This window comes from Trichechus manatus, unplaced genomic scaffold, assembly GCF_000243295.1.
Source record: "Trichechus manatus latirostris isolate Lorelei unplaced genomic scaffold, TriManLat1.0 scaffold00101, whole genome shotgun sequence".
In the NCBI taxonomy this organism is placed as follows: domain Eukaryota; kingdom Metazoa; phylum Chordata; class Mammalia; order Sirenia; family Trichechidae; genus Trichechus; species Trichechus manatus.
In genome coordinates, this window is record NW_004444037.1 from 8,627,113 (window position 1) to 8,640,499 (window position 13,387).

The 13,387-nt window shown below is 41.3% G+C and overlaps 1 protein-coding gene across 1 annotated transcript in view; it reads left to right on the top strand.

Annotated features, from left to right (window-relative positions):
* The window catches only part of LRRC66 (leucine rich repeat containing 66), a 25,373-nt gene extending 12,621 nt beyond the window's left edge, over positions 1 to 12,752 (top strand). Inside the window, exons 2-4 of the mRNA XM_004382929.1 lie at positions 3,673 to 3,842; positions 8,683 to 8,881; positions 10,567 to 12,752. Coding sequence (XP_004382986.1) covers positions 3,673 to 3,842; positions 8,683 to 8,881; positions 10,567 to 12,752 — 2,555 coding nt within the window. The remainder of the gene's footprint in view (positions 1 to 3,672; positions 3,843 to 8,682; positions 8,882 to 10,566) is intronic.
* Positions 12,753 to 13,387: the final 635 nt, after the last annotated feature.

Here is a 13,387-nt window from a genome sequence, read left to right on the forward strand (position 1 = left end):
GGCTTTGGGTGCGGGCAAGGGAGAAGGAATTCAGGTAAACAAGTCAATCAGTAAAGGGACAATATGTTTGGGAAAACACATGTGACAAGTCTCAACATGTTGGGGACAAGTCTCAACATGTTGGGGACAAGTCTCAACATGTTGGGGACAAGTCTCAACATGCTGTGCAGCATAGAGGCCTGTGGGGGCTGCAGTTGTCAATAGTGCAGCCATGTTTAAATGGCATATATCCCCACAGCGCATGAGGTAACTTGGCCAGGAATCGAACCTGGGTCTCCTGCAGGGTATGGGAGAACTGTTAACACTGAACCAGCACTGCTCTCATTTTAAAAGATATGAATATGGTTAAAGGGTAATAGTTAAGAGATCCAGGTTTCAATTCCAGCTCCACCTACCATAACATTGGGCAAGTTCTTAACTTGTCTCAGCTCAGGTTTTGTCGTTTGCAAAATGGAGATAATTTCACAGGTCTTTGTGAAGATTAAAAGAGATGTTTCTAAAACTCTTTGAGCGTAAAGAGTGCACAATTAAATAGGAATTTAAAAATAATTTCTTCCCTCCACTCCAAAGCTAGACATGATCTCCTCCTCCACTGACCTTTTAACAATATTCAGTTCAATTAAGCACTGAGATATTGTAGGAATTATGAGTTCACCTAGGCCAGGAAGTTACCGTGGAAATGTTAAGAAAACTATAGCTTCTTTCATATTGCATTTATACTGCATTTTTTTTCCCACAGACCTATATGTTTGCATATTAAAACATGTAGGAATATTCTTCTCTCTACAAATAAACCTATTCTCTCAAGGGCTTATATTCAAAATATTCAACAACAGGTCTTCACCCTGAGCTCCCCACTTAGATGCCTCCTGGCAATAGTGCTGGAGCAAGAGTTCTGATGGATTGTGTTGAATTATGGGGGTAGGGAGATAGGATGGATTACCTAGGGTAGTGGGCAGCAAGCAAGAGCTTGGGCAATGGCTATTTATGAACGAACAACAAAGAATTTATTACTAACATGCAAGCTGAGTCTCAGCTTTGATTATCTCTCATTTTTATTAAATACTGCAGGCTTCTTGTTCTATCCTTTGTTTTCCTGTTTTTGACAGAGACACGAGTACAAAACAATAATACTTTCCCATAAGTACGTGCCCCATCTAAAGCAGGCAGCTCTCATTCAGCTTCAGCCAAATGCTGTCTTGTGCCAGTTGGAACTTCCAATTTTCCAATAGAAGCCAGAAATGCAGATTTTTGTATGAAATCTTTTATGTAGGCTCAGTAATTTTTAAATCTCTGTGTAGGCCAAACACTGTGATCCCTGGTCTATTGAATATACTGTAGCAATTCCAGTGGTTCAAAGATGTGAATTCTGCATTGAGGGTCTGATCATCTGATGGAGAAGCGACAAATAATGGTTAATTTATAGTTGAATGGTGCTTATGAGGAACTGCTTTGTACAACTAGTAACTTTTTCTTGTATGTATGTCTTATCTCTCAACCAGGCTATAAACTTTTTAAGGGCAAGAATTCTATGCTATACTTGTCTCAGCATCAAATGCCTTGCTCATGTTTTCATTGATTTGCTGTCCTAATGGTCCCTGCTTAGTCTGTACAACAGAAATGAACGTATGACACCCTACATGGTGAAGTCATTTCAATTAAGTTATAAAAAATACCTTGTAGATAGCGGGTAAGGAATAAACCCTCCTGGAATTTAACCAACGTGAGCTGTTACATAGTAGTTGGTTAAAGACACAGACTACATGTGAGAACAGAGCAGAAGGAAATGGGATAATGCAGGTGTTTCCTTGTAAGACTCTTATGAAAAATCAAATTTGGGAGGATACTAAGACTGGTGCTGCATTCTGAACCTTTATTTTCAGTGCCAGATGGGCCTCCTGGTTACTCTCTGAATGAAATGAAATGCAAAGGTAGAGACGAAAACTCAATTCAATGATTTTTTGCCAGAAACTAAAATCTAGCTCTCACTTTCTACCTTTGAAAAATACAAGAATGCCCAGAAAATAGTCATAAGATCAACAATAATAAGTAATTAAAAGAAAGAATATAGCTACAAAATAAAATTTTAAAATCTTAAAGCTGGAAGAATTCATCCATATAAGCATAAGAACAACTTTTTCCTCTGTTACCCTTGCTTGGTAGAGTAGAAGGTTGGTGAAAAACAGGAAGACCCTCAACAAGATGGATTGACACAGTGGATGCAACAATGGCCTCAAGCATAGTAACAATTGTGAGGATGGTACAGGACAGACAGTGTTTTGTTTTGTTGTACACAGGGTAGCTATGAGTCAGAACCAACTCGACGACACCTAAAAAACAACAACAACCACCCTAGCAAGGTTATTTAGTTTTACCCAGAGTTTAATCAAATACACAAATATTTACCTGTCACCTCTTTCAGTCAAGGTTAGATTTAATTGATGCTTTTCTTTTAAAAATTTTTTATTGTACTTTAGGTGAAGGTTTACAGAACAAATAGTTTCTCATTAAACAGTCAGTACACATATTGTTTTATGACATTGGTTAACAGCCCCACAACATGTTGACACTCTCCCTTCTTGACCTTGGGAGGGCCTTTTCTTTTTGGTGAAAATATGCATAGCCAAAGAAACACCATTTCAAAAATTTCTACATGTATAATTCAGTGACCTCGATTACATTCTTCCAGTTGTGCTGCCATTCTCACTATCCTTTTCCAAATTATTTCATCACCATTGTCTTCAACTCACTGTCCCCTAGGCTTTCCATCAAACCTTTTGAGTTGCTACTGTCAATTTGATCTCACATATTCTTTTTTGTGTGTGTACTTTAGATGAGGGTTTACAGAACAAAATAGTTTCTCATTAAACAGTTAGTATACATATTGCCCTATGACAATGGTTAAGAACCCCACTACATGTCAACAATGTCCTTACTCAACCTGAGGTTCCCTATCACCAGCTTTCCTGTCCCCTTTTGCCTTCTAGTCCTTGTCCCTGGACTGCTGTGCCTCATTAGTCCTGTTTTGTTTTAATTGATGCTTTTATTATAAAAGCACATGCTCATTAGAAGAAAGAATTCAAAAGTGTATAAAGTAAAAACAAAGTTTTCTTCCTTATCCCACCCCACTTCCCTCAATCATCCTGCTTCTAAGCAGAACCACCAAACCACTTGCTGTTGAGTGGATTCCTACTCATGGTGACCCCATGAGTGTCAGAGTAGGACTGTGCTCCATAGGGTTGTCCAATGGCTGATTTTTTTAGAAGTAGAATACCAGGCCTTTCTTTCAAGATGCCTCCGGGTGGACTTGAACTGCCAACCATTCAGTTAACAGCCAAGCACACTATTTGCACTGCCTAGGGACTTCACTCCTAACTACTCTTAATAGTTTAGTGCATATCCTTGTAGACTTTTTCTCTGCTTACTCAAAATATATGTATGTATTTGTAGATGGCTCTTTTTTTCCCCAAAAACATTGAAATTATACTTTATACTGTTCTGCAACTTAACCTTTTCCTTCTTTATACCTTGGAATTCTGTTCAGTCAGTGCATGTTGATCTACCCCATAGTATTTCATAGTATTGATATACTATACTTCTCTACTGAGAATCATTTATGCTTGTAGTGAATATCACCAGTTTAGATTTTAATTTGCTTTTTAATTTTAACAGGACTGTGGAAACTGAGGTCATTACAGAGTTTGGATCTATCATTCAATGGGATATCGCAAATTGGTTTGACTGATTTTCATAACTGCCTACAGCTGGAGAACCTCTATTTAAAGGGCAACAAGATCTTCAGAATTCACCCAGAAGCCTTCAAGAATCTCAAAAAATTACAGGTTCTAAAATAATTTTTATAATATTCCAAATATGCCAACATATGAGCAGTTGCATTATAAGAATATTTCTACCAAAGAATTTTCTTCACATTTAGTAGGACTGGCTATGAGTAAACAAACAAAAAAAAAATGTGTATTTTAAGATCCTCTAAAAGAGCCGATGTCTCTTTGTTGCCTTAAAATCAAAGACCGCAGTAATGGGCATGAATTTTACTCAAGCATGATACTCAGCTGTAAGAATTGGCACATTAGTTTTCTAAATCAAATTAAATCCAACTCCAAGTTTCCACTTGCCAGGTAGCAAAAAATGGAATCTTAGTTATTAGTGGGTCTCCCTCCTAAGGTACAAGGCCAATCAAATTTCGCAGGGGTCATATGCTATCTGGAACACTTGGGGAGGTCCGTCTTAATCACTCTGGCCGATGCTGAGATGTCAGCAACCCAGGTCTACATAAGCCTCTGAAGGCCGGTGACCCTGTTGCTTCCATGCCCAAAATTGGATGTGAGGTATTAGTAATGATAATAGTACAAGCTCATACTTGGGTAGCACTTACCACACGCCACACACTGTTCTAAACATTGAACCCATGTTGAGAGGCCCTATGATATATTTTGGAGCCATAGAGGCTATATCTCAGGCACCATTCAGTCCTGACAGCTGTGAGGGTAAGGAACCCCCTTCCAAAGCCCTACTCTAGTTTTGGCAGCATCAGCCCCTTCCCCTCCAAGCACTGTCTTTCATCTCTTCCCCTATGGGAGGATATTGAAAAATCTCCCCTCAATGGTCCTTTAGAAACACCAAACTGGCCTCTAGTGGTGGCATCCAGAGGTGGCTTGGGAGAGGCTTTAGTCCCCCACCCCTATACCTCCATCACACACACCCTGGGTCTCCAGATTAAATTAGGTTTCCCTTTTATCCACACTTACAACATGCTATGCTTTCTCCTCATTACACTTATCCCAGTTGAAATTATTTCATTTTAGATAAGGTTATTTGTTGATGCCTATATCCCCATAACACTTCCACTAGACTGTAAGCTCTTTGAGGACATAAGTCACGTCTGTTTTGGTTTTTTTTCCAGTGCTTAGTATATGCCTGGTATATAATACATATTAAAATCACTTGTTGAATAAACAAAGGAATAAATCAATGAAGGATGTTCATTATAGGTGTATTAGTTATCTATTGCTGTGTAATAAATTACTACAAACTTATCAGCATAAAACAACACACACTTATTTTCTCATAGTTTCTGTGGGTCAGGAATCCAGGCCACAGCTTAGCTGGGTCCTTGGCTTCAGGGTCTCTCAAGGGGATGCAGTCCAGGTGCTGGCCAGGGCTTTGGTCTCACCTGAAGTCCCAAGTGGGAACCTTAAAAGGAAAATAGCCTCTTAAAAATATGGGGCGAATAGCCTATTGATACAAGTTGAGGCCAGGCCAAAGCAAAAATTGTTTTCTTCTCCATCCCAGTCTCTTACTTCCTACTTTTGGCAACCTTTCTCAGACAGTCAAGACTGTGTGGTTACTCAAGACAGGAAAGGTCACCCTCACTACCTGTGTTGAGGGTGAGTTTTGATTCTATAGGTAATGGTCTTGTTTGTGGCACTGTTTGATGACTTGTTCATACTAGCTCTTCACAGAATTTATATAACCCAAAATGCCAATGTTGATTTTTTCCTGACGTTTATAAAACAGTTGGCCTTGATAACATTCAGCCTCTCTCGTTTTGACCCACGACACGCTTTTTTTTTTTTAAAGCAAGTCTTGCACTTCTTCTTTTATGATTTTCTGTTCCATTAATAAGCACCCCATCCCTTCCCCAAAAAGCCCCACAACCCCACCCTGGTGGGTCGTGCTCAGGCCTGCTCTGCCTGGCTCTGCAGCCCAGCTAGGTGGGGGCTCAGACTCCAGGAGGGTGTGTTCTGTGCTGGGGTCAGATCAAGTCTCAGCTCTGCCATTCTATCCTGTTATTCCCTTCATCGTTATTTACTGAGCACAGGCTGTGTACCAGGCCCCTGTGCTGAGGGCTATGTGGGAAATGCGGTGTGGCCTAGACATGTTTCCTCCTCTGTAAAAAGAGGGAAACGAGGGAGATGTCGAGAGGATCAAAAATAAGGTATGTAGATAGACCTGGAAAGAGCACAATGCTCAGAGCAGACACTCTTTCTACCTATATGGGATCAAGCTGACAACAGCAACTCAAAAGATTAGGTAGGAAACATAGGGAGCAGTGAGTTTATGTGAATGGGGGAGGAACAACTCCAAAAAAGAGGGTGAGAATGGTTGCACCACTTAAAGAATGTAATTGATGTCACTGAATTGTACATGTAGATATGGTTGAATTGGTGTGTGTTGTGCTATGTATATTCTCAACAACAACAACAAAATAAAATATTAAAAAAATAACATATGTAAAGCACCACAGAGTGCCTGCGGCAGAACAAACTTGTGGGGTTATAAATCAGGTGTGACAGGAAAGAGGAGTCAGGGAGGCCACGAAAAGTAACCAGGTTTATTATGCTCACATTTTCTGGAGACAGGGAAGTACAGCACGCCATGATGCAGGCCACACAAGGGTCACACCCACGGACAAGGTAAAAACAAGCTGGAATTGTAAGAGAGGGCTTATGTATGGCAAGCAGGGTGGGGTTAACTAGGTTTCACAGGATTCCTGGGGATTGGGCATTTTTAATAATTCTGCAGGCTCAGGGGGCATAAGGGCTGTATCCTTAGTTGTTTGGTACCTGTCCCTGGGGAGATTAGGACAGGTACACAGTGACTCAGACATGTGAGAACATGATACAGGGAGTGGTTGGAGAGTGGACGTAATAAGTTGCTCAAGAAAGGAAATGAACAGACAGGGCCTGAAAACTGTCAAGACAGCATTTAAAGCAAATGGGATTGCAGCCTGGTACACGGCAAAAACCAAAAAACAAACCCATTGCCGTTGAGTTGATTCCAACTCGTAGCGACCCTATAGGACAGAGTAGAACTGCCCCATAGGGTTTCCAAAGAGCGGCTAGTGGATTCAAACTGCCAGCCTTGTGGTTAGAAGCCGAACTCTTAGGTACATGGCAGTGCTCTGCAGATGGTAACTAGAGCTACACATTCACTGTGCTTTCCCTGCTGTTTCAGGCCACAGCCATGGCCAACTTACATCAGATCCTGTTCTGCATTTCTAAAGCCACTGAATCCTTTTTTGTTCCTGACTTCCCCTTCATTTCTGATTAGATTAGAAGAATTAGTTACCTTGCACGTACTGAGCAGCCATGGATGCAGAGAAGTGTGTTGCCTTTGAGCTAATACTTGATGCAAAAGCTCTCTTTTTGCCACTTCTGGTCAACCACAATTCTTCTGAGTTCTGTCCTTACCTCTCATTCTGTATCATCTGCTGCTTTCAAGATCATAGTGCTTCTAGAAATTCTAGATTTGGCACAAGGGAAAGATTAATCCAAAGGTCTAATGGACCACAAGTACCACAGCCTCTACCAGACTGAGTCCAGTACAGCTAGCTGGTACCTGGTTACCACCACCGACTCTTCTGACAGGGATCACAATAGAGGGTCCCAGACAGAGCTGGAGAAAATGTAGAACAAAATTCTAACTCACAAAAAAAAGACTAGACTTACTGGTCTGACAGAGACTGGAGAAACCCGGAGAGTATGACCCCCAGACACCTTATAGCTCAGTAATGAAGTCAGTCCTGAAGTTCACCCTTCAGCCAAAGATTAGACAAGCCCATAAAACAAAATGAGACTAAAGGGGTATGCCATGGTTTGAATTATGTCCCCCCAAACATGTGTATATCAGTTTGGCTGGGCCATGATTCCTGGTACTGTGTGATTTCCCTATGTGTTGTAAATCCTGCCTCTATGATGTTAATGAGGGAGGACAGGTGGCAGTTGTGTTAGTAAGGCAGTACCTGATCTACAAGACTGGATTGTGTCCTGAGGCAATCTCTTGAGATATAAAAGACAGAAGTGAGCAGTGAGACAGGGGGACCTCATACCATCAAGAAAGCAGTGCCAGGAGCAGAGCGCGTCCTTTGGACCGGGGTCCCTGCGCAGAGAAGCTCCTAGTCCAGGGGAACACCGAAGAGAAGAAGGCCGACAGAGAGAAAAAGGCTTCCCCTGGAGCTGACGCCCTGAATTTGGACTTTTAGCCGACTTTGACTGTGAGGAAATAAACTTCTCTTCGTTAAAACCATCCACTTGTGGTATTTCTGTTATGGCAGCACTAGATGACTAAGACAGGGTACACCAGCCCAGGGACAAGAAAGAGAAGGCAAGAGGGGACAGGAAAGCTGGTAATGGAGAACCAAGGTCGAGAAGAGGAGAGTGTTAACATGTCATGGGGTTGGCAACCAATGTCACAAAACAATATGTGTATTAGTTGTTTAATGAGAAACTAGTTTGCTCTGTAAACCTTCATCTAAAGTACAATAAAAGAAAGAATTCAAAAAATTTTTAAGAAAAGGAATTCTAGATCTGGTATCTAATTCTAGACGCTGACAACAATGCAGAAGTTTAGGTTTTATCTAACAGTACAAATTATAACTAATATGAAAGAAGGAAGGAAAAATGAATGGGCATCTAGTCTAGGTACGATGCTTAGAGCTTTCACTTAATCCTTACAAAACCCTGGGAAGGAGGCTTACAGAGATTAAACAATTTTGCTATGGTTCTCAGAGTCTTTGAGGGTAGAGCAGAGATTTAAACTCAGTATTCTCTGATTCATATTGCCCCCATAGAGATATCAACAATGCCTTTCTGTAGCTTGTTTATTTTATCTCTACATGTTATTCATAGATTTCTCCTAACTTTGTTTCTTCTCAAACAGGTTGTAGACCTCAGCAGCAATGCTCTGACCACCATCCAATCGATGATGTCGATGATGGTCATTGCTCTAGAACTTCCCCATCTGGAGGTTGACTTGGCTGACAACCAATGGCAGTGTGACGATAGCACGACAGTCTTCCAAGATTTCATTTCTGAATCCTGGAGGAAAAGGTGGAATGAAATTTGCAACAAGTCTATAGGTAAGTCAGTAGTATCTCTTCGTTCTCTGAAATGGTCCCATTTTAGTCTCGGTTAAAACAATGACCAAATCAAAACCAAACCCGGTGCTGTTGAGTTGATTCCAACTCACAGCAGCCCTATGGGACAGAGTAGAACTGCACCATAGGGTTTTCAAAGCTGTAGTTTTTATGAAAGCAGACTGCCACGTCTTACTTCCATGGAGTGACTGGTAGATTTGAACCATAGACCTTTCGGTTAACAGCTGAGTGCTTAACACTGCGCCACCAGAGCTCCTAAAACAATGACAGCCCCCTGAAAGCAAGAGTTCTGGCCCATGTGTTTGTTAGTCAGCCTTGGGTTATGTCACAGAATAATCACTGGTGCCTGTTTTCCTCAGTTTATGAACGATTTTCTGTATGTGGTCAAGGAAGCTTAGTTCAAATAGCTCAGAAACAATTGGATTTGGTCAGGAACAGAAAATTCACTAGAAGGAAATTGCACTCTAAAGCCCAAAATGTCATATTTTTATTCTAATTCTTAGCAAATAATTAATCAAAGAAAAAATGTTTTAAATTTGAAATATCCTTATTTTAAATATTTGCTGGTACTCTGAAAGTGTGACCCTACATATTTCAAAAGTATTATTTTTCTTTGATTTGTTCACTGCCACTCTCCCAAATTGCAAGAATATGTTACTGGTGTTGAACATTCTAGAAATTTTTTTTTTCATTATTAACTATCTTGGCTAAATCTCCAACTCCTAACTGGAAACAGAAAGTCAGTGTTTTTTTCTTTTTTTTAAAAAAATTTTTGTTTAATGAGTCCTGGACTTTGTTATATTCAGGACCACTGTTAAAGTAGAAACATGGCTATGCTTCCCAGGTTTAGAAGAAATGCATGAAGATCACAGAGAAGTCTTAATGTTGTCAGCCACTCTTGTTTCATTCTGTTGTAAAAGCCACAGCTGGCACTTGGATTGTGAAGGGCAGAATATCAGAAGCCAGTAGAGAAACTTAAATATTTTTGTTATTCCCCAATACTGGAGAATGGTGAGGAAATAATACTGCAAACATAGGTAGGGCCAAGGCAGATTTTGCAGGAGGCTGATGGAATGTTCTCACAGATGTGGGTGGCTGAGGGTATGGGGCAATGAGAAATGATGTGGCCGTCCCTCCTCCCATCTCTGTTTTTCTTCCTATCTGGCAACAGTCAGGCAGAAGGCCTAAGAAACATACAACCTCCTAGGCCTAGAAGCAGCAGTCCTAAGCCTGTTTTTGTTGTTAGTTGCCCCTGAGTCGATTCCAACTCATGGTGACCCCTTGAGTGCAGAATAGAACTGCTCCGTAGGGTTTTCAATGCTGTGACCTTTTGGAAGCAGATCATTGGGCCTATCTTCCAAGGCACTTCTGGGTGGGTTTGAACTGTCAACTTTTCTGTTAGTAGTAAAGCGCTTAACCGATTGCACTACTCAGGGACTCTCTAAGCGGGATAGCTGTTTGTAAATGTGCTCGAGCCATATACATACGGTTGGCATTAGACTGAAAAACGCAAAAAAGCTGTCTGTAAACTATCGATCATCATGGAATATGCACTTTACAATATAGCTAGATAAGGACTGAGAAGGACTCTCGAAAGCTTTTAAGACCATTAGAGTCTTATTTCAATGTCTGCTCAATGTCTGTGTGTTTGATCCTCCCACTTTCAGGGAATGAGGAGGCATTCTGGTGGACTTCCAAAATCAGAATTTCCAGGAGGACCCACCTCCCTCACATTCATCTGAATCATATGAAAAAACTTCTACCAAGCCAAGAAGAGAGGTCCCAGGAAGCAATGTCCGTGAGCCTTTCCACTTCGGGGAAGAAGGAACGTGTCAGGTCTGATATCAACAAGAAGCAGAGACGTCTGCCAAGATGGGTTAGAAATGCCTGGGACGATGAAACTCTTGGCAGAAGAGAAGACAATTACCACGACCTCACCCTGGCGGTCTGCCTGTCGGTGTTTATCACATTCTTCGTTGCTTTCTGCCTGGGGGCTTTGACAAGGCCTTATATTGACAGACTGTGGCAACAAAGATGCTGGAACAAAAGCCCGGGTTCAAAAAATACATATTCAAATGAGGGCTTCCATGATGAAATTGAAGTTGCAGGGAACATACAGCCCCCAACCACATTTCCACACCAAGCTTTTCATGGTCTAAACCTCTATGAGAACCAGGACTCTGTCCCAGTGATGCCAAGGCCACACACTGTTGTCACTTGTGACAGAGCTCTTAGAAGCAGCAGAAAGGGGGCTGGCAGCTGGCAGAGCACCACAGAGTGTGGAAATAACACTGGGGCAGGAAACAGAAATGATAGCCTGCTTCCAAATGGCAATGCAACCCATTCCATTCTCCCCAGACATCCAAATGCTGATAATAATAAACCAATTTCAGCAGCACAGGATCACATCTATAGGAATGATATTCTCGGAGGGTTAAATTATGACACTGTGGCCCAGGAAGATTCTCTTGGTGAGCATTCAACCAACTTCTCTTCAGGAGCTAGCAGATTACAAACTATCTCTGGTTCAATCCATAATGATTCTAATGAATTAAACCCATTGGTCTCAAGAGAAATGACAGCTTCTCTCTCTAAAATGCAAATGCATACCAATGCCTGGAGGACTGGAGAGAATGAGGAAAGAGGGGCCGCTGAACAGTTACCTTCAGGAGGTCTAGGCTCTCAGCTGGAATTTTCTAAGGAAATGCAAATGAGCACATGTATTAATTTACTGAGCACTCAGCAGCAAATGCTCAAAGAGGCAAGTCCTGAGGAAGAGGCTTCAGCCTACTACAGCACAGTCACATACAGTGATCCAGGAGATACGGATCCATCCATCTTTCCTCCAAGATGGGGCAGTGACATGGATGTCACTCCTGCCCACAAGGAACCACAGCAGAACTGTGTTCCTTCTGATACTCAGGTTGAGTTGGAGACAGACTATGATTCTGATGAAGGGTCTTTATTTACTCTAAGTTCAGTAAGTTCAGAAGGTACAAGGAATATGACTGAAGACGAGGCATATGGCGAGGAGAGCTATAGGGCCAGGGAGTCACCGGAGAATGAGAATGCAGAGGGAAGGATGGACAACACTAGATCATTAGAGAGTCTTGAAGACAACATCACCTTCCAGAACATTCTGGAGAAATGTGAGAATCAGGAAGATCATTTTGAAAAGCCTCTCGTTTCTGGTCCAGACTCTGGTTTGTGCGAGACTGATCAGGAAAGTGCTTCTAACACCAATAAATTTGAGGATCCATTAACGTTGCCCAGATCCCTGAGCACTAGTCCTTTGAGTGTGGAGATTCCAGGCATGTTCATTTATGATTATGTCATAGCTCCTGAGTCAGAGGCACCAGAATGGCATTGTTCACTGAGAGACCTAGAATTTTCAAATGTAGATATTTTACCACAAACACCACCATCTTCTGCTGATGTTCCCTCACATCCTGATCAGCGTGCCTGCAATGAAGGAGACTCAGACATTTGTAATTATGAGCCATTCATTCAGGGAATAGACACAGTTCAAAAAGATAGTCCTCTCAAGATCGTAACAGGGGAAAACTTAAGACCCTCACAACAAGATTCCAAAAAGCACAGCATGGAATCCAACCCAATGGACACTGAGGCAAATGAGGAGTTTGTATGTCCACTTGAGGACAATGATTCGAGTAAGGTTATAAGCCAGACACAATCATTACAATCCTATGGTGATGAACCTGTCCTTCAATGTGAAAGAGAAGGAAGTGAATATTTTGAACACTATTCAAAGTGCCAGGGACCGTTATTCCAAGAGCTTCCAAATAAAAGCAGTTCCCTAAGAACACAAGAGTACTTCAGTGATAGAGATTAGGGTGACTGTTCAGAGGACAATCTGTTGCAGTTAGAAAAAGATGATTCTAACTTTATACTCAAATGCAGACCCAGAGTAATCAGATGGGAGTTGACTCTCTCTGTGAGGAACAATTCTACTATGACAAAGACAAGGATGTTCAACTTGATGATCCAAGATAATTCAAGCTATATTTTTAGTATATAATGAAGTATTTAGATGGAAATGCTGAACAGATTGTACTGAATTCTGCACAAAGACTCGCACAACCTTTGGAGGTCAACCACAAAACTGTAAAATTAGAAGAGTTCAGAGCAATTCTAAATATTTTTAATAAGTTTTATTAAAAGAGGGACCCTTTTCTAGAACTAACTGTAAATTAAAAAATTAATTTTCAAGAAAAGAAGTGATGTATTCTGTAAAAGAAAAAGGTCTTCCACCATTAACCTTGATTAGCCCTTCCTTGGTGTAACGCTTTCCAATATGGGCTCTCATAAGCTTGTATTTTTCTGTTTATCCTCCTACTTCTATGGCATTTTCTCATTTTTCCCTTCTGACACTCCCCCTTTACTTGCCCTCTTAAAGACAGCATTCCTCAAGGCTCTGTTTCTAGTCTTCCATCATGTCCCCTTGTCCTCACCTTGGACCCCACTGCC